The sequence below is a fragment of the Pygocentrus nattereri genome, chromosome 7 (assembly GCF_015220715.1).
Source record: "Pygocentrus nattereri isolate fPygNat1 chromosome 7, fPygNat1.pri, whole genome shotgun sequence".
Classification (NCBI taxonomy): domain Eukaryota; kingdom Metazoa; phylum Chordata; class Actinopteri; order Characiformes; family Serrasalmidae; genus Pygocentrus; species Pygocentrus nattereri.
The window spans coordinates 13,798,429-13,820,830 of record NC_051217.1 but is presented as its reverse complement, the minus strand read 5'-3'; the positions used below and the strand labels follow the sequence as shown (position 1 = coordinate 13,820,830).

Sequence of the window (22,402 nt, the reverse complement as noted above, 5' to 3'; positions counted from 1 at the left end):
ATTCTGAATGAAATCTTATTTCAAATCCATCAAGTTACAGAGGACCAACATATTAGTCATTTCATGCAACTATATGCAACCAAATTGGTTCTGCATTATTAAAACCATTGGGCCTCATTCACAAACTGTTCTTCTTAAAATATCTTCTTAAAACCCACTTATGCAGATTTCACAATGATTCTGACATTCACCAGTGGTTTTCTATGTGAGGTTTGTTCTTAATAAGAACAGAATCTACACACACTCAAGAGCACAAAGGAGTGAACAGTTCTGTGGTTTAAGATCACGTCATGAATCTGACATGGACTGTTTTTAGGACCTTTCTCAAGAGTGAATTTAAGAAAAACCTTAGGAGGATATTGCTGAATGAGGCCTAGGTTTTGAACGCTGATGTGCCTTTCTAGAGAGAATAAACCAAATATTCTCTTCAGTCATGTTTTACATCAGCAGAAAACTAGTGCAACTCATGATGTTTTAACAGGTGTATCTATTATGCAGAAATGCTGCGTAGCTTTTCCTCTGGTGGGAGAAACAGACCAAAGCGCAGTCCTGATTTCACTGTTGCTGCTACAGAATGCCCTGAGAGCACACAGCCCACTACAGCTTTTAATCAGAGTGGCAATATGTAATTGAGCCAAAGTTTCATTAGGAATAGGCTCCGAGACCTCACTCCACAAGTATGGATTGTCTGCTCACAACACAAGAGGCTCAGATATTATAAAAAGCCTCTGGACTCAGGATCAAAGCAGCTCTTTTTAAAGCAAGCCCTCTTATCTACTCTCCCTCTCTCTCTCACTCTCTCACTCTCACCCTCTCTCTCACACTATCACTCTCCCTTCTCTTCTCTTCTCTTCTAGCGTTGGAGTACCACAACCTCGACACCTCTTTGGCAACCAGGGATTTCTGGGTAATCACAGGTAATCACCATATTGATTAGAAATGACCAGAGAATTGCGAAGTAGTTTTTTCTGAAGAAGCCCTACCCTCTTCAGACTTCTACTGCCCAGATATCTCCAAGCATTCTTTCTTTCTGTCTACAAAGGCTGTGTTCACAGTGACAGAAATGTTTGGAGGGAATCCGTGTCAGATGTAACTTTGTCTTGATTACTGTGGAGGCTCTGACATCCCTTAGATTTGTACTTGCTTTAAAAGGAATTCCACTGATTTTTTATTTACTTTCTGCCTATTTAAGTAGATTAAATAGATGCAAACAAAGTCATTCAGAGCAGTTTAATGTAAAATGCTTATTTTACATGTGTGAGGTCCCTGGTCACTAAGTGTCTCCACAATGCACCATTTCACATCAAACCACACTGAATGACTTTGTTTACATCTCAACAAATAAACTGTAATAAAATTGGCGTAATCCTCCTTTAAGGGTCTACTGTTTTTTAAAGGTATGTTTTATTACCATAGATCAATAACGGCTTGTCAGAGGTCTTGGTGGTCAAAGCCTAGTTAAATCAGGGCAACAGGATATTATGAGTAACACAGATTTTTCTACAGACTGATAAAAATTATGCGTTGTGGTTTTGTTTTTATGTGAGTCTGTGTGTGAATGTGAGTGTGTGTGTGAGTGGCTGCGAGTGTGTGTGTCCTGCAGGGGAGATTGTATTTCTTTGGTTTCATCCTCATGCCAGACAGGGTAGTTTGTTATTTCTTCACCAAGGTCAGCTGCAGTGAAACTGCATGAACTGCTGTGAAATAGAGGAATAAACAGAGGCCCCTCTGTTCTTTCTCCATATCGCTGGATGTGTGCAGAGATTCAGGATGTGGAGAACTCTTCTCTGGAGGGTCAGTACCAGAGCTTTGCCAGTCTGATGGAGCAGCGCTTGGCTGAGCTGTTCGTGGTGGCTCATCAGCAAGGTGTTCGTTTTAGACGAGCCACTACAGTGGGAAGCTACACCGTCCAGGTAAGACCCCGAAGTATCCTTACCCCTCAAATACAGCACCAAATATCCTTACATGGCTTACATGTTTCTTATGTAATATCACAGTTGAGTCTCTGAGCTGCTACAGTGCTTTAACTGCCCTCTCTTTTTGAGCTCAGATGGTTGCTATGAGGCGAGTGGCTGGACCGAAGCACCCGGCTGAATTGACCTATTATGTCCAGCTAAACGGCGTGCCACTTCCTGGCACATCTGCTGCTAAAATCCTCAACACAGTGGACTCCCAGACCATGGCTCTCACGCTGGGCTACTTTGTCCAGCTACAGGCTGAACGTACGTGTGTCTCCCCTTCTATGGCACAACCTTAATAGCCCATTATCTCTTAGACTTATCTAACATCACATTTTGTGAATGTAGTGGTCTGTCAACATTTTCATACATAATATATATGCAAATGTTCATACAGTTTTGTTTGAGACCAAGAAAGTTACAATGCAAGTAAAACTGTTTACTGAGTGACCTAATGGCGTACACTTCATCAACTGTTGGTTAACACTACTGTGACTAATTAGGCTGCTGTAGCTTCTCCTATTTAATGACTTGGTGACTCTTTTCTGGCTATGCTTAATCTCCAGCTGCAGGATGTTCTCAGGGACACACAAAGGGGCATTTTACATTGTCAAGGCAATCTTGGGATTGGGTTCCTTTTTTTTACATAAAATTTTAACTTTTTAATAAACTTTTTAAAAGTTTATTTAAAAAATACTTTAATGAAAATGAACACATTAAGGTTTGTTCAAATTGCATGGGCATATGCATGCACACTTGTGGCTTAGAATGCTGCTGGTTTAAATGCAGGCCTACATGTATAACTTTGTGTTACCTCTGTAAGGTCAGAGCTTTAAGGCCTTATTTGCATATATAATACTTGTGTGTGACATGAACGATTGGGCAGTGTGCTGGTACCTCATACAGTGTTTGTGCTCCACAGCAGTGCAAATATCATTCGTAAAAGCATAACACATTTGTTCACCCTCTATAATTTTGTGACTTGTGATTGAGCGATCATTTCAAGCCTGGTTAGAGGACTGGATTAGAGCAGAGGCACACCTGATTGGGTGTTTGAAGACTTTTCTACTGATTTAACGAGAAGAATCTGATGTGGTCTTGCTTGTTTAGAGTAAAGACTTACATAACACTGGACACCCCTAGTCTAAGCATCAGTGCTGTTGTCAGGAGATCGTGGGTTTGATGCCTGGCAATGTCATAGTCATCTGTGGCTGAAAGTCCAAGAAAGCATAATTGGCATCACTCTCTCTGGGTGGGTAGGATGGATCACCTGTTCAGCGCAGTAATAGCCGAAAGAATTGGCAATCAGTGTTCTCCTCCAAGAGCGATAAGCTGTCCAGTGACATCATATTAGCAGCAGTCTGAAATAAAGATGCAGAGGATGGATTCAGTCAATACATGCTGCCCCCACACTCCCAGTTTGGTAGTACTGTGATAATAAGCTAATGGGAGACCTAACGAACAGGTGGAAATTGGCCTTAACTTAATTGGGGGAAAAGTTAAAGAAAAAAAGAATCACTGCTTCTCTATGTTAGTTCTAGATTAAGCCTACCACCACCTCTTATGAAGTATGTCTGCTGCTCTAACCTGGCGAATTAAAATCAAGAAAGGTTTGTTTATTAGATGATGGGTTGAATCAGTTGTGCTGGTGTGTTGGGAGTGTGGAAAAAACTGCTTCAGAATCAGAATTGAGTGGTAGATCAATACTAAAAGAAACTACCTGCTTTACTGACAGACGGCTGCTGACTTAGATGATAAATAATGCTTCTGCACTTATCCCTCATCCTACATGTAACTAAACAGGGGTTTAATGGTGTACCACACACGCACGCTTGTTCTCTGAAGTCTGGGAGCTATAGACACCCCTTCGGCTCTCCACAGGAGGGAGGGAGGGAGGGAATCGTGCTGAGCCTCAGCCAGAGAGAGATATGGAGAGATAAATCTCTTATGAACACAGAGGAACACTTCCAACAGAGAAGAGAAGACTAAAACAATCATTCTTAATCATTATGTCTCATCTGCAGCTCCAGGCCCACCAGAACGCACATTTATGCACACAGATATAAACCCACGTCTACAATAAATACACAAATGTGTACATGCTGGATCAAAGTACAGGGATGTATAGGTGCATCTCAGTACAAATGAACTTAAATATATATGCAAATGTACACAAATGATATAAAGTTTTGGCAGACTCTATTGACTGTTACCCAGCCGTCATCAGTCCGCAGTTGTTAGCTTGAAAGCCTAAAATCAAAGATGTGATTCTGTCATCTGATTGGCTGAGCCATGCTTGAAGCCTTTGGAAAATACTTGTTATATACACACGCTTATGAGCACACACATCAGCTGAATTCAGTGTTAATGTGCAGAATGTGGAACGTAGTACTGATAGGTGGGGAACTGATTCAACAGTAAACCTTGATAAATGTAACTGTTTTAAAGCTGCACTATGTAAGACTGTTTTGTTAAAATTGAAAAAAATAGCTAACTAGCTAAAACTAGTAACTGAGTTGCTAAAATGTGGTATGTGTGCAATGCAGCAATGGGACTGCAAAAAAGCAGGAGAACACGTGGTCATTTGTTTAAAGACTGAGACTGACTAATTTAACGTGTGAAATCAGGTGTGTTTCTTGTTTGGAATAAAAACCTTGGATTGGACACCCCTGCTTTAAACATACCCTACTAAGTTGAGTTTGAACAAAAAGGGCTGACAACTGTAATATGTTCAGAATTACATGACTAAAAACTGAAAAGTTGACAAATCATTTGCTTATTGTGCCCTCAAGAATTTATCATCACATGATTCATATTCAAATAGGAACTTTTTGAAAAATATAAAATAAATACTTATAAATAAGTAACATTTTTCTTACTGATTGTGTAGAATTGGTCAAACCGTTATTTATTTGTTGGTTAATGAGTATTTATTTTCTGCCTTAAAATTGTTGCAATACTGAATGGTAAAATATTATGTAATTATGTATAAAGTAAGTCCAATGTATTTTAATATCATAATAATAACTAAATAGAAGACCTACAGTGGTTAAGGGCACAAAGCTTATTTGAGACAAGATCAGGATTTTTTTTTGTGCAGCTGTGGTTAAGAACCCTTCCAACAACCTCTGGATCATCGCTGCTGTTTTGGCTCCTATCGGCGTCGTGACCATCATCATCATAATCATCACTGCTGTTCTGTGTCGGAAGAATAAGAGCGACTTCAAGACCGACGCCATAGGCAACCTGAATCCACGGGTCAAGGTAAACTTTATAAAAAGGCACTGACCTTTCTGCATGAATTATTCCTCAGATAACTCACATTTCTACCTAAATGCTGACTCTGCACTCATTTTAATATGTGAAAGTGACGTAGTAACTGTCATGTCAGCATTACATCAACATGAAACTAGAAAAAATGCATGCTTAGCTTGCTTTGCTTCCATCTCCCTGAGAGTGTGTACGTGTGAGTGAGTATGTATAATGACTGTTCACGCTGTTTTCTTCCATTTAGACTGCTTACCGGAGAGACGTGGGTTATTATCATCAGGTAGCTATGCAGCTCTTTATTCACTTCATCTATTGTTCTGGGGTTTGCAGGTTTTGCAGTTTTTAAACACTTTAGAGGTACATTTCTGCTCATGATCCCATGTTCTGCATTCTTAAAAAAGATGGTTCTTTCAGGGTTCTTTAGTAAAGGGAATATTTTTATTTTTAGGTTTATTTGAGTTCTATATAGAAACATGATTCCTCTATTGTTACAATGTCACGCTTGGAACAACTGAAGAAACCTCTTTTGTCCTATATGGAACCATTTTCAAAACGATTCTATATGGAACCATATGCAAAACATTCTCCATCATTCTGAAGCACCATTTCACCATGCAAAGAACCATTTAAGCATTAAATGGTTCAACTCATGGTTGCAAAAAGAACCATTGCCTATATTATAAGAGTGTAGGATTGATTAAGGTGATGATTCCTGCTCTCTAAAGGGTTAAAATAGTCGCATTTTAAATTCAAATAGGCCTGTATTCGGTGGTATGTTATGGCACATCAGAAAGCATTTGATCAATGAATGCAGGACCCACTAACTGACCATTATACTTTAAATGACACTTCAGAAATCTGCACTTTTTATGATATAGTAGGTGCTGAGTTGACTGAATCTGTACAGGGAGATTTTGTTTTGTCAAGCTTTCTTTAGAATTAAACTTAAAAGTCTCGCAGGGAACCCACATCAAATAAAACATATCAGAGTTAATTTACTACCTTCATCTTCTTGTGTGTTACATCAAACCTTTACACTGACACTCAATATAATGTATATGCATTATGTAATTAGGCAATTACAAAATTATTGACCTGATACAATGATACCATGATACCATGATACCATGTTTTGGGACGGTTCTTAGGCCTCTAAACACATCATTTAAAGCCAGTTATTTTGCAAATGAACACAAATACTGTAAACATGAGCTTCTTATTTTGACAAAAGTAGCTGATATCTTGTAAGCTACCTTGAAGAAAAAAGTTTGGTTCAAGATTTCTGCTGGACATGCCCACTTAGTACACTTCATTTAGCAGAATGAAGCACTGATTAACCAAACCAGATGTTAAACGATAACTAAAAATGATACTAGGCTTCCTCTCAAGAAAAGGTTTGGAAAGGGTTGAATAAACATACTGATAAATGTAAAATCAACACATTGTATTATTTATATTTATTCTAATATTAGCATAATTCTGAAAAATAAATGATTACTGCTAATAGCTTTTTAATTCTAATTTTATGTCTAAAACTTTTGCACAGTACTGTATATCTGCTTTTCAGCTTACAGCAGTATAGCCCTGGCCATTTACAGATATCAGTTCTAAGCCCTAATTGAGCTAGACTAGTTTTATCTGGGCAAGTGGAGGATTTTAATTCTGTGTGAATCTGCCATGTCCATAATTTTCACAGGTCTGCTAGGTAATAATTTCAGATTGAATTACCTTCTATAATTCACTGAACTATGAGCTCCCTCAGTAATAGCAGTCCTGTTTGAAATGACCTTAAAATAAGGTAATAACAAAACTGGGCAATAGAAAACGCAGCTCCTCTTTTTCTTTATTTTGTTACTTAAACACAAGACTAACAGTTAAATGGAGTTTGATTTGACTCCCTTAATCATGACACGGCTACTGAAATCAGCAACAGTTCAGTATATTTTTTTCTGCTGTATTCTATGAATATGCATCATATTTTGAAATTGCTGTTGATTAACTGGTGTCAGCCCGCACTGAAATCAGAAGTTAAGTCTCCTCCCTCGTGCAGTTTTTTTTATTTGGCATTATATATGCCAGACACTGATGGATGACTGACTGTCGAGCTCTCCTGCTACCCGCTTCAGAGCAGTTGCCAATGCCCCAGCTACCGCCACTTGCCTTGGACTGGCTGCCCACCCTACACTGAAGTTTCTTATAGACTCCTAGCTATTACTACTACTAATACTACTGCTAATAATATTAGTACAACCCCAATTCCAATGAAGTTGGGAAGTTGTGTAAAACATAAATAAAAACAGAATACGATGATTTGCAAATCTCTTTCAACCTATTTTCAATTGAATACACTACAAAGACAAGATATTTAATGTTCAAACGGATAAACTTTATAGTTTTTTGCAAATATTCACTCATTTTGAATTTGATGCCTGCAACACATTCCAAAGAAGTTGGGACAGGGGCAACAAAAGACTGGGAAAGTTGAGGAATGCTCAAAAAACACCTGTTTGGAACATTCCATAGGTGAACAGGTTAATTGGAAACAGGTGAGTGTCATGATTGGGTATAAAGGGAGCATCCCTGAAAGGCTCAGTCGTTCACAAACAAGGATGAGGCGAGGTTCACCACTTTGTGAACAACTGCGTGAGCAAATAGTCCAACAACACCCAGAAACGCCGCCGGCTTCTCTGGGCCCGAGCTCATCTGAGATGGACTGACGCAAAGTGGAAAAGTGTCCTGTGGTCTGATGAGTCCACATTTCTATATTGTTTTTGGAATTCATGGATGTCGTGTCCTCCGGGCCAAAGAGGAAAGGACTGTCCGGATTGTTATCAGCGCAAAGCTCAAGAACCAGCATCTCTGATGGTATGGGGGTGTGTTAGTGTCCATGGCATGGGTAACTTGCACATCTGTGAAGGCACCATTAATGCTGAAAGGTATATGCAGGTTTTGGAGCAACATATGCTGCCATCCAAGCAACGTCTTTTTCAGGGACGTCCCTGCTTATTTCAGCAAGACAATGCCAAGCCACATTCTGCACGTTACAACAGCATGGCTTCGTAGTAAAAGAGTGCAGGTAATAGACTGGCCTGCCTGCAGTCCAGACCTGTCTCCCATTGAAAATGTGTGGCGCATTATGAAGTGCAAAATACGACAATGGAAACCCCGGGCTGTTGAGTAACTGAAGTTGTACATCAAGCAAGAATGGGAAAGAATTCCACCTACAAAGCTTCAACAATTAGTGTCCTCAGTTCCCAAATGCTTATTGAGTGTTGTTAAAAGGAAAGGTGATGTAACACAGTGGTAAACATGCCCCTGTCCCAACTTCTTTGGAACGTGTTGCAGGCATCAAATTCAAAATGAGTGAATATTTGCAAAAAACAATAAAGTTTATCTGTTTGAACAATAAATATCTTGTCTTTGTAGTGTATTCAATTGAATATAGGTTAAAAAGGTTTTGCAAATCATCATATTTTGGTTTTATTTATGTTTTACACAACTTCATTGGAATTGGGGTTGTAGTATAATAATTTTGTAGGTAGTCTGACCAGAGGAGGATGGGTTCTGAGGGAGTTTTCCTTGCCGCTGTTGCCCCTGGCTTGCTCACCTGGAGGTTTTTACATTCATGTCAAAACTTTGTCTTTACTGGAATTCTGTGAAGCTGCTTTTTGACAACATCATTTGTAAAAAGCGCTATACAAATAAATTTGACTTGATTTAATTTGATTATATATAACCTTTAGCCACAGAATTTTGTTAGTGTTAGGAAACATCTGTCACATAATGCTGACGTAAACGTCTGCGCATTGATGTTGTGATCCATGTAATTTGGCAAAATTACTCAAATCTTTTATCTTGCACGAATAGCCCAGTTAAATCAAGCACAAATTACCAGACCTTCTCTGATAAAAATAATCCAGCTTGAATAAGGCGTTAAAGGCATAGTGAAAACACACACACACACACACACACACACACACACACACACACACACACACACACACACACATTTTCTAAGCCACTTCAGGGTCAAGGAGGGTGCTGGAGCCTATCCCAAAGGTCACTGGGCAGAAGGCAGGATACACCCTGGTATACACCCAGGTCACCTGTCCATCGCAGGGCTCTAAGGGATAAAGAGAAGTTGGAAAATGATAACATAAAATTAGTTTGTGCTTCCTTTGTTATTTGTGTTTGTGTGTGCATGCATTTGTGTGCCCAAGTAAGTGCAATATGTATTGGGAACAAGGTCAGATATTCTCTGTAGATTTCAGTGAAAGTAGGCTAGCAGGACCACCGAGGCTCCACAGTTCTGTGCACTGTAAGGAATTGAACTGAAGTACAAACACATAAGCCACATACATTTCTCTTTGTAATGTCAAATTGTCCTTTTTTCACAAATAATCTAATATGAAACAGTGCTTTCTTCTTGATCTGATGCAATGACATATTTAGTTTTCCCACACCGCCGTTCGCTTCTCTGACCTATTTTATCATTCACTGCAGCTTATACCCCAAATTCCCCTCCTGAATTTCAGTAATTTGCTTTGCTATTACAAATCAGTCTCTTGCCTTTCTAAAAACTAGAGCTTAATTCCATTACATAACACGTATATTCCATATCAAATGTCGGTATGAGGGTTTAATATGACAGTTATTAAAAGAGGATAAAGGAGGTGAATTAGCTGTCATATATTTTATTAGATGTAGGCTCCCTGTGAGACCAGTGACTTCAAGTTTAATTCAGTTATGAAAAAAGTTTTTGACAAAAATAAAATTAGTGTGACCTACCTGTGCAGATTCAAAGTCAGCTGAGTCTGTCTCATACTGAATGCAGATTGGTAAGACGCAGGCTCATGCAAAGACATTATGTGGGTGTAGGGGCTTAATAGGGCAACCTCAACATGAATTAAATGTATTGTTAATTGTTTTTCCATAGAGAGACAACAATAGTGGTGTTACTGCCCAAGCGGTCATTTGAATCCCAATCTCCAGTGTACAAACCGTAACACTTTATGATGTCGTGTATTTAACAGGCTTATTTGTGCCCCTTCCTGTGAGTATTATATTTGGTAATTGTTCAAAATAAGCACATTATGCAATGTGACGCTTTCTTAAAGAGCTGTTATTGGTGGTTTATTGATGGAATTTGCAGAGCTGTTTAGAATCAGAGTGAAGGGAAACCTCTCAACCTCTGGGGGTCGGTACTGCACTATATGGGCTCTCAAGTATGATGAAGCGTGTAGGCACTGAGCTGAACTACAAGGTTAGGGATCCTACCTTGTGACCGGAAGGTCGCCGATTCGATCCCCAGAGCCGACAGCACATGACTGAGGTGTCCTTGAGCAAGACACCCAACCCCCAACTGCTCCCCGGGCGCTGCGGATTGGGCTGCCCACCGCTCTGGGCAAGTGTGCTCACTGCCCCCTAGTGTGTGTGTGTGCTCACTAGAGTGTATGTGGTGTTTCACTTCTCAGATGGGTTAAATGCGGAGGTGAAATTTCCCTGTTGTAGGACTAATAAGGGTCTCTTAATCTTAATCTAATATAATACGCTGTGTGCATATGTGATGACCTGGTTTGGATGATCTCATTTCAAAGTAAAAAACATCCCAGTGTCTTAGCTTGTGGGTATGTTTTCAATTTCATGAAGCTTTAGATCACGTAGACTGACATCTTTTTGTACTTGCCCTATGTGCATGAAACAGAGGGTGCCTGGCTCAGACAGAGTGTGTGCAGCCAGAGACTGCTGTTGTGCAACCCTTCCTTGTGCGTGTGTGGGTGTGTGTTATGGGCTTTGCAGCATTGAGAAATATTGTGTATTGATTTTTCTTCGCTGCTTAGCAGCAGCTGAGCAGTGCAGTGCCAATGACAGCATATGACACTCATGAATCATTTAAAGTGTGCATGTGAGAGTGTGTGTGTCACTTACTCTCTTCTGAAATGGTGGATGTGAACACCTTTAGACATCTTCAGAGAGATGATGCTGTTAGAAACATGTATCCTGCTGTGAGCATTTGTTGGTGATTCTAAACTGACTGTTATTGAAGCAGAATCTTTAAGCCAATGAGGTGAATATTTGACAAGGAAGGAAGTGAATCAAAAAGAAATTCTTGATTTGCTGTTTACAAGAATTCATGAAATCCATTTTATTCATTCTCTCTGACTAAGAGGAGAAAATCTGGCCAACACTGATGAGCAGCTGGTGCTGTGATGAATGAAAAAAAGCTCAGTAAATAGTATATTGAAGATCCTGTTTTCCTTTATCTGAGGGTCTTGCAGTTTACGGTAAGCTGTAATCAGATTTCTGATTATTTGCACTGTTTGTCTGTAGCCTGTTCAGGGGTTTGACTATGCCAAGCAACACCTGGGCCAGCAGGGCGGCGATGAAGAGACGCTGCCGGTCACTCAAGAGAAAATGGTGCTGTCTCTGCCCATCCGAGATGCCTCCCTTTCCCTGGACAAAGTCATTCACTCTGATGGCACCAGCTCTAAAAAGACCATGACCAATGAAATCAGAAAAAGGTTTGGGCAATTAGATGAGACTTTAATTTAAAATGTAATCCCTTACATAATCATCTGTGTCATAAGTATGGCTGTCAGTACCAATTCGCAACTGCGTGATCTAGTTATTATTTTGACAATTAATCAAATAATTAGAAGTGAAAAAAACAAACAGTAAAAATGGACTCAACAATAACAAAAATGCAGTTTTCCAAATATTCCAAAATGAGAATTGGTGAACAAGGAAGTCTGTAAAATGTTTTCATTAATAATATATAAAATGAGTAAGAAATCTCACTATGTGCTAAAAACTCCCTCTAAACAGGGGGCGATTTCTCAATGAAATAACATATTATATAATATTTTTCTGCAAAAATATACGTTTTTTTGTATATGTGTACATAAATATTGTCTGCAGAATTGTCCCAATAAACAGTATCATCTTGATGTAAATTCACTTACAAATGACGTATTTTCCCTGATAGTAGTATAATTATCACATAACCAACAACTGAGCTAGTTTCTAATATTACTTAATACTTACTAACTATAAAAATGTATATAATTTATAATAATTTATTATAATAATGTTCTGCACAGACAGCATGTAACACTGTTAACATCAAGTAAAGGTTCTCCACATTTTATTTGATTGAAAACCAAAATATTGCCAAACTGGCACATTGGGACCCTTTTTCTGCACAAGCTTGTCTATTTTCAATCCTTAAATTAATTCAGGATATATTTAAGGATCGTGACAAAGACAACAGCTAGAAAGCTAAATCCGTGAGACACTGCTACTATTATAGAGGAGTATTCTTTCCATTTATCTCTTTACTCCCTTTCTTTCTTCACTTTCTTCTCCCTGCTTCAGTCTGAGGACAGTGAGGTAGAAGTATGTGGTACTAATGGAGCAGAATTTCTTATTCAAATCTCTAGGATAATATGCGTTTTTTGGGCCACAGCAAGGAGTGGGTAGCTATTGCTACATGAATATAGTAATTCTGTCACTGCTTTGTATTTAATTTGAATAATAACTCAGCAGGAAGGACATAAAGACTCTAACAAGGTATTCCCTAATGAACACCATGTAAATCAATGTCCTTCACCTGTCTCTTCAGTGCAGCTTATTAACATCTGTTGTGAGTAATAGGAAAATCATTAGTTGTACATGTCACTGTGGGGCATGGTGAAATAACCTGTCCACCCACGCTAACACTCAAGCTTTTGGGGAAATTAGAGAGAGAGTGAAAGAGACAGAGACAGAGAGAGAATGAATGATTGAGGTTCTTATATATTGCAATCTTAAATGGGCATTCTGGCCTAAAACTAGAATATGTTAATATGATATTTGTCATCTTGTATAATATTCTGTGGTGCAGTATTGTACCCCTCAGCCTCATCAGTTTGACATGATTCCACAAATGACCAGAAAAAAACTACTTTATCATCGTAGCAGTGAAAATCAGAACTGCTGCCAGCAGCAAACAAAGTAATTGAAAGTAAAGTTTGGTGTGTAATTTGCTAATAAACTTCCAGAAACAACAAAATGGATAATGTGATTGCTTTGCACTACTGTCGTTATATTATGAGCAGATGATATATAGTGGACAGTTGATTCAATTTGCTCTGTGTTCTTGAAAAATATGCTTTGAATCCATTCAAATGATTATAACACTATCAAGTGAAAATAAAATTCTAATTTAAGATATAATAAAAACACTAAATGCAGTCAGATGTACCTCATGCTGTGCCACTGTTTTGCCTGCTGTTTTTCTATTTGCCGTAACTGTCCCTGTCAAACAGCCTACCCTCATGTATGCAACCCAAAGTGCATGTGGTTTTTCAAAGGTTCCTCCCACCTTCGAGATACATCATTGAAAAGGGGGTTTCCTAATCTTTAAACTGTAAATACTCTCTTCAGGGTTATTGCAGCACCACTGTAGGAGGCCAGTAGACACATTTCAACCAGATATAGCAGTTGTTATATCTTTCTGCTTGGCCAGAGTGTCCTTTTAAGACTGATTCAGTGATGTGACCCTGCAAAAATGATATAGAAGACCTGCAATCATCATCTTCACAACCTGCTAATTAGCTTTATTTTGTTCCTTCATTACTAATGAATGATTTGAACATAACTATGACCAAGTTAACCAACATGATGGAAATGGTGAACAGTAGTGGCACAGCATGATCACTGTGAGGTTTTTATTAAACTACAGGAAACTTCCTCAACAGGTTTTTATCAGCACATTGGAGTAAATTACACTTTATCAATTTCACACATTTCAAACTGCTTTGAGAATCAAGGTGTTTTAATGTCCATTTCAAAGCATTATTTGGAAGCAGTTTGTGTGGTCCAGTGAAGGGAAGCATATCTCTGCGTACAGTTACTGTAGAAGAGGATATAGACTCCTTTGGAGAAAAATCCATAAATATGCAAATGAGAACAATAAATTCAAGCCAAGAAGGTTGGCTATTAATAGAACTCATGATAAAAAAATACAATTATTAAATGGCCTGAGCAAAATACACAAACCAGATCTGCCCTTCACAGTTTCCTCCACTGCTGTTACTCTCAAATAAGGCTGTACTCTTGTTTTTTCTCCTAATTTTTGACCTTTTTAGTGCACACATTGCTCTTCTGTAGCAGAGGAAATCTGCCTTCTTCCTCAGCTATTGTCACAATGTGACATATTTTACTAGTGCTTTTATAGTCAGAAAGCTTGAATGGTTTTATGCTGCCAAAAAGCACTCTGAGGGGTCGTGTAGTGGACAGACACTGCAGCAGAGTGGAGCAGTCCAGGTGCAACTGAGAGAGCGAGAGAAGACAAAGAGTGAGTGTGTGTGTGTGTGTGTGTGTGTGTGTGTGTGACATAACCATTCTTGCTGCCTCGCACATGGACCCTGACTTACTGCTGCTCCTTGTTGCTATGGTTACTTACAGCAGGTTGCCGAGCGAGGACGGTTCCGTCATCAGCAGCGAATCAGCGAAGGCCGTTCCAAGCAGAGGCTCGGCACCGCAGAAAGTGACAGCGCAGCAGAAACTCACAAAGGAGGAGAGCAGGAAGAGGAATGGTGAGAGACATGTTCAGCACTTCACGCACACTACCAGGCTCTCTCTACTGCCCTCTGTCTGCATCTCACTTTTCTTTAGTTTTCTGTTTTTTTTTGTGTTTGTTTCTTATTCAGCAAAATTAATTAAACCATAGGTCTACAACTTCAGGCCCCTACGCTAAGGCATTTGACTTGGCTCAGAAGGGGCTTTATACTTCACTGCTGAGTTGAAATAAGTGTGTTAGTGAAGAGACTGGAGAGTTTTAACCTTAATTTAAGTGTTGTCAATCAGTCAAGATTTGTGTGGTGTCAGAGGTTTTCTTTGTTGGTCTTGCGTGTCTCTGACAATGTTGCTAATAATGTAGCTATCAAGTTATGGAAGCTTTTATGCCACATATTGACAGCTTCCAAAATTCTTAGAAAGTCCCTTATTCCTTAGATATTATGGCAAAATCTAATTTTCTCCTCAGGCTACCTGATAGCATCAGAGTACATTTAAAACATTTTCATTCAAAAATAAACCAGCTTGTTTGCAATTTGACAAAGCATGTTTATAGGCCTACTTAAGGCCTAAATGCATTTTGGAAACCATGTTTACATGAATCAAATCAGGGAAATCATTTAGTCACTTGATGTTAAAGTGAACACTACATTTTTAATAAGAAGGTGATTTTAGTGGTAGAAGCTGCCTGTTCAGATGAACACTAGAGCTAACACTAGAGATAGTCAGAACAATGTTAAGTGCTCAGGAGGGCTTGTCATCTTTTAAAGAAACTTTGAAGCAACAATGCAGAGATTGGCATTGGCATTTTACAGTCTCGCTTAATCAGACTGATTGGTCAAGCTTTTATTTTTCAACTGTCAGCAGCTAAGAAAAGCTAACCATTTAGCTTAGAGGTAATGTTTTTCTGTTAAGTTACTTATCATTAGACATCTGTAAAGTTATTTTTCATGATATTTGCATATATAGTTGTAACCCAGTAATCCAAAGCTGATCTTACCTCAGAGCCAGCTTGTCTTTTTGGTAATAGTTTTGGTACTGAGATTTACATTTACATTTACATTTACAATTTGCAGCATTTAGCAGACGCTCTTATTTAGAGCGACTTACAAGAAGTGCTTTGTCTATCTAGTTACCAATAGCTTAGAGAAAAAGACAGTCCTGAGCTCAGATACTGCTAGAAACAAAAGTCAGTGTAGATACCCAGAAAAAGGAACAGAGTTGAGCACAGAACTCTGTGCCATGCAATATAATAAAATAAACTACAATACACAGTGCAATACAATAAAATATGATATACAAGTGCAGCACAATATATTGCAAACAATACTTAATTCAATGCTCATTTAAGTGCTGTGTAAAAAGATGGTCTTCAGTCTGCGTTTGAAGACAGCAAGAGACTCTGCTGTTCGGACAGCCAGGGGGAGTTCATTCCACCACTTGGGTGCCAGTACGGAGAACATTCTCGACGCTTGTCTTCCACGCGCCTTGAAGGATGGCGGGTTTAGCCGAGCTGTACTCGAAGCTCAAAGGGCTCGTGGTACAGTTCGAGATTTCACCATTGCCATCAAGTAGGTAGGGGCTGGTCCATTTTTGGCTTTGTAGGCAAGCATTAGGGTTTTAAATCTGATGCGTGCAGTAACAGGAAGCCAGTGAAGGGAGCGCAGCAGTGGGGTGACGTGGCTGAACTTGGGCAGATTGAAGACGAGCTGTGTTGCTGCATTCTGGATGTGTTGCAAAGGTGTGAGTTTGGTCTTCCACATAGAATTCAGACCTTTTTTCAGCTTTAGGAGTGAAATAAAAGCACCAACATCATCCAGATTATCAGGTTAGTGTGTGTCAGGCATTACATTCCCAGTAAAACCTTTCCCCATTCCTTATACTAATAATTCAGACTAATTCACTGCCACTGCTGTTGACACTGTTTGTTCTGAATGTTTTTTTTTTGTAAATACATCTAAGGTGGAGAGGTACATAAAGGGACCATGTTAATAAAACACTTAAGAAACATTAGCATACCAAATTTACCAGTATTTAGCCATTATCAACAGTGCATATAAAAAGGAGATGTATAGGTTCACTGGTGGATTTGGATAGTAAATAAAGTAGGTATATTTGGGTTGTGGACATTGTTAGAACTTGCAATGCAAAGAAGCATATTTTGATCACCAATCATGTTTTAAACAACAGCATTTGGCATAGGGGGAAGTTTTGCTGAACTTGTTCATGTATGTGGAGAAGCAAGTGTACCCTCATCACATTTTGTGCATAAGTAGATATTACACATATACAGTATATGAGTCCACGTGAGAAACTGGAAAAATGTCCTGTTTTTGTGATGTCATCAGAAAACAAGACATTTAGGTACATCCATGTATTTAGTCTAAGTATTTTAGCACTCCCAATGTTATAAAGAGTTTTTCAGTCTGCATTGTTTTTGGAATGCAGTGCAGGGCAGTCAGTGAAAAAACAGATCATTTACACATATCAGGCATAGTAACACAACCAAAACCTGTTTGTAATGGGTAAAACAAGGTTGGACAATTGTCATGTAAAATAATTATATATTACATATTGTAATAGTATATATTATATTTTTGGTGTATAAATCCACACAAACAGTAAGTGGGCCTACAAAACCAGTCCATGACCATGGGGGGTGTGGGGGCAGGGGCCCAATAGTGAAAAACCTGAATGTGAATTAAAATGTATTTAATTGCATTGTGTTGTAGACACTCCTATCCAGAAATATAGTTGAATTCTGTTTCTCCCAGGCAGTCAAAAACAGTAGCTTTATTATCCAATCAGAGAGTCACATTCATTGCTTACAAACGCATAGCCATGCAGTCTTCATAGATGAACATTGACAGTTGAACTGTTCATACTTAAGAGCTCAGTGAATTTAAGTATGGCACTGTCATAGAATGCCGCCTTTGCCACAAGTCAGTTCTTGAAATGTCTTCCCTGCTAGATCTGCCCCAGTCAACCTTTTAGTAAAGGTTAATATTAATGTTTTTTCTCCAAACAAAGACATTTTAGACAATTGTGTGCTTCTAACTTTTGAGGCAAAAGTTTGGTAACTTTATTAATGCCCATGGTTTTTTGAATGGGATGTCCAAAAAGGCTGGGTGTGATTGTCAGGTGTCCCCATACTTTTGGCCATATTGGGTAAGTCAGTAACGTCCTGTTCTTAGTGCAGACAGTAAGCTCTGGGCTGAAGTGGTGTTTGGGTGTGAGCTGTTTTAGTGTCGGCTCTTCTCACTCTGCCCAGTAACAGAGTCGGGTGTTTGGGTATTTTTCTAGCCGTGAAGGGCCACGCTCAGCAGGAATGGAGAAATGAACTACATCAATATGCATGAAACGCTTTCTCTATCCACTGACATGATTCAGTCTGTCACTGGGCCTGCAGCACTAGTGACAGGCTGCACACATTCACTAGGTGGGGTTCACGCACAAGCTATAGCACGTCTCTAGGACACACCTGTGTCTTGCATTTGCTTAGGAACCTGCATACACAGACATAAACACACAAACATGCAAAATAGGTGCACAGGAACCCAAACAAACAAGCACATACACACACAAACAAACACAGATGCTTCTCTCACACATAATTAGCTCTCTTGCAGAGTTCTCGCTCATGCTGGTTTATTATTGCAGGGACTTTGTACAGTGCACCATCATGACCATATGCTGCCATATGTTCAAGTTCTTTTGAAGCGTGGTGCACTTGACCTTAACCGTGCACACACATAGTTTAGCAAAGGGAAAGAACCAAAGAGGATAGAAAACATGTACAAATGCATTACAACATCTACTTCATCTCTCCTCCTAACCAGGGTATTGGGATTAATTTCAAAGGTTTGATTCATTGACTGTCCCAGGGAACAGGGTGTAAAGCATTTAAAAATGTGTGTCTGATGGTGAAATTCAGTGTTTATTAAACATCCAGTAAAGTTTAAGTGAAGAAAAAAAAACACTGCTTTAAAACTGCTATAGTTATCTGAGAACTGTCTGGGCGTGGTTGTAATATTGTAATGAATGCGCTTCATTGACATCTTTCTGTCCACATTTCACTACTTCTGATGGCACAGGACAGACAGAAGACAGGCAGACTGATTAGCTAGCTTGATAGCTCATTTGTACTTGCTAAGTTAGTTTTTCCTAGTTTTTCCTTACTCAAACTGAGAGAGAATGTAAGGGAACTCAGTTTGATTAAAGCTGTGTGGGCAAGACAGTCCACATCTGCCTTTTGGAGCACCACCCAAGATTAGGAGTGCCCAGTTTACATCAAAATAGGAACATTTTAGCAAAATACAGTGGCCAAGTAGTGAACATCAGAAAGTTATTCACAGGTCCTACTTGGTACATGAAAACTGTCTGCCAACAAGAGCGAGATTAAGCTAATTAGAAAAAAAACACAGGTTTAGGTTCTCTGAAGTTTAATAAGTGTTTATGAATGCACCAATACCAATGTTTTCCTTCATTATTATAGTGAGTTTTAATAAATGGAATAAAATCAATACTTTAACTGGAGGCATTAAAATAGCTCAGAGGTTTAGACCCTTTTTTCATTTAGGGGTCCAAGCTAAAAGCATCCAGACCCTGAAATATATAACTATATAACTAAGTAATTGGACACTGTTCATGTCCTGTAGTGGTCAACAGGCTTTGTCTGTAGTGTCTCTGTTGAGAGAACACAGTTCAGCTTCAAACAGCCCATTATAACTGCTGAGGTAATCATTGAAATGATACTGGAAGTGTGACTTCACACTGTGTATGTGTGTGTGTGTGTGTGTGTGTGTATGATGGTTTGGCAGATCCTTATGACACCTCCTCAGGTTCTCTCCAGCTTATCTCCATAAAGCCGATGGCAGCTCCGCCTACCTACTCTCACCCTGCGTCTTCTGACCGCAGTCAGGATTCAGCTGTCCTGAATGGAGAGGTACCCGAAAACACACACACACTATGCCTAGTAAAAACCCTAGTGCTGGGAGGTATTGATAAAATTTATTATAATGATATTTTCCCAATATACACTATATTGCCAAAGGTATTCACTCACCCATCCAAATCATTGAATTCAGGTGTTCCAATCACTTCCATGGCCACAGGTTTATTAAAACCAAGCACCTAGGCATACAGACTGCTTCTACAAACATTTGTGAAAGAATGGGTCGCTCTCAGGAGCTCAGTTAATTCCAGTGTGGTACTGTGATAGGATGCCACCTGTGCAATAAGTCCAATTGTGAAATTTCCTCACTACTAAATATTCCACAGTCAACTGTCAGTGGTATTATAATAAAGTGGAAGTGATTGGGAATGATAGCAACTCAGCCACGTAAAATAACAGCCCATGTAAAATAACAGAGTGGGGTCAGCGGATGCTGAGGCATATAGCACCAACCTTCTGCAAGGTCAATCGCTACAGACCTCCGAACTTTATGTGGCCTTCAGATTAGCTCAAGAACAGTGTAGAGAGCTTCATGGAATGGGTTTCCATGGCCTAGCAGCTGCATCCAAGCCTTACATCACTAAGCGCAATGCAAAGCATTGAATGTAGTGGTGTAAAGCACAAAGCAACTGGGCTCTAGAGCAGTGGAGACGTGTTCTCCGGAGTGCCGAATCACACTTCTCCATCTGGCAATCCGATGGACAAGTCTGGGTTTGGCGGATGCAAGGAGAACGGTACTTGTCTGACTGCATTGTGCCAAGTGTAAAGTTTGGTGGAGGAGGGATTATTATGATTAGATTATTATGAGAAGAACCAAGTTCTAAGACTGAACTTTGGAGAAGTGGAAACGTATTCATGCAGATTAGTGGAAAAAACTGAAAGGAAGTCTCCTGAAAAAGATTGAAAGCAGTAATAAATGCAGGTGGTGGACACACTAAAATGTGATGTTTTATAGCTGCTAAAGCTTTTGTCTACTTTTCTTTTGATGTTTTCTGCGTTTCTTCTAGTGCTGAAAAATTGATTACTTGTCCTTAATGGCTGTTTTAACCAGAAATAATATAAACGAAGGGTGATCTCTTTTGCATAATACTGTATATATAATGCAATCACACCCTTCTCAGAAATTCAAAGAACCCATCAAATACTCACCTCTTCTGGCCTCATTCAGTTAAATTAGGACTTTAAAAGTAGCATAGCACATTTTCCCTTGTGTGTGTATAATTAGTTGACCAATGGGAAATCAACACTGCGTGGACTTCTCTCATTTTTCAGTTATGTGCCTTCAGATAAACCATTAGCTCAAAGCTTGCTTTCATTCTCTTTCTCTCTCTTTCTCTTTCTCTGTCTGTTCAGGTGAACTTGGCTCTGAAGCAGAAGTCAGACATCGAGCACTACAGGAATAAGCTGAGGCTAAAGGCTAAGAGAAAGGGTTACTACGACTTCCCATCAGCTGAGGGCAGTGGCAGCTCTAAGGCCATGAGTCAGAGACATAGGCACGGTCAGGACAGAGCCGTCCACCCGCACAGCCCTGCAACACACACACCCACCACAGCTCCAGAGTATGACGATGAGAGGAGCTCCACCTATGTGAAGTCTCGCAGGAGGTCAGTGAGTGTGTGATTGTGAAGATGTGGTCATGCTGTGTAAGTTTTCATTTGGTCAGTGTTGGCGTGGTGTTAGCCTCCTTGTGATTGTGTTAAGGTCTAGGTTGTGTGAGAGAGCATGTGTTGAAGGAGCTGTTAGTCAAAAAATCTAATTTACCCAATTTAACCCCTTTACCCTCTTACTCCAGATGTGGATGTGTTTGGCATTCAGATTTTGCTAATTTAGAGCTGGAGCTATGAGGCTAACATTGCTAACAAACACTAGAAATCGATAGCTCCTCAAGTAGCCCAACTCTAAAATCTCACAACCCACTCAGACTGCATCCATGCTGTCATACTGAAACACACTGTGCTCAAAACCACATCAACAAGTCTGCCTGACTTTAATGAAGCCCTGGGTGTGGTTTGAGTGGATTGAAGTTTTGGTGGTTATTTTTACAGAAACAGTTTGGGCTAATAAAATGACTATTGACTCCTGGTGTATATTAGCAATGTTAGCCTTGCTTCACCAGCTCTAAACTAAAGAATCAAGACTGCAAACGTCTTAGCCGATAGACTGCTTGTGGGGTAAGAGGAAATTTGTGTTCATTTGACCATTCCATTAATTGCAGGGGTGAAAGATAATTGAATAATAGTACTTGAGTAATGTATTTAGTATAATTTTGGAAGATATGTGCTTTACTTGAGTATTATTGATATTGAATACTTTTACTCAAATACATGCACAAGAGATAAAGTGATAAACACAAGAGATCAAAAAACTTTTTTTCCTTACTTTTTCATTTAGACACCCAAATAAAAATTCATTTTTAAAAGTTTTTTTCCTTTTTTTGGCCAGTCCGTTTTTGAACCTGCAGTATTTTTGTCAATTCAAATTCATATCAGCGTAAAATGAAACTATCCACATCTGTGTTCATTTGTCTTTGTACTAGGACCAGAAGTCGCTGAATCAGACACCACTGCTTCACACATCACCAAACAAAAAAAAATCTAATATAATTATTAAAATATTTACTTTTTACCTGTATATTTTTCCCTCACCCACTTTTCAATTTTAT

General features: G+C 39.2%; 1 protein-coding gene across 3 annotated transcripts in view; it reads left to right on the top strand.

Annotated features, from left to right (window-relative positions):
• Positions 1–22,402, top strand: part of kiaa1549lb (KIAA1549-like b) — an 89,871-nt gene that overhangs the window by 49,750 nt on the left and 17,719 nt on the right. For 2 of the 3 annotated variants that reach the window (XM_017708160.2, XM_017708328.2), the window contains exons 8-16: positions 858–917; positions 1,762–1,913; positions 2,051–2,222; positions 5,059–5,222; positions 5,473–5,508; positions 11,559–11,749; positions 14,676–14,806; positions 19,607–19,731; positions 21,094–21,344. In XM_017708160.2, the coding sequence (XP_017563649.1) occupies positions 858–917; positions 1,762–1,913; positions 2,051–2,222; positions 5,059–5,222; positions 5,473–5,508; positions 11,559–11,749; positions 14,676–14,806; positions 19,607–19,731; positions 21,094–21,344 (1,282 nt within the window). The remainder of the gene's footprint in view (positions 1–857; positions 918–1,761; positions 1,914–2,050; positions 2,223–5,058; positions 5,223–5,472; positions 5,509–11,558; positions 11,750–14,675; positions 14,807–19,606; positions 19,732–21,093; positions 21,345–22,402) is intronic. The other variant, XM_037540066.1, reaches the window with a different exon arrangement.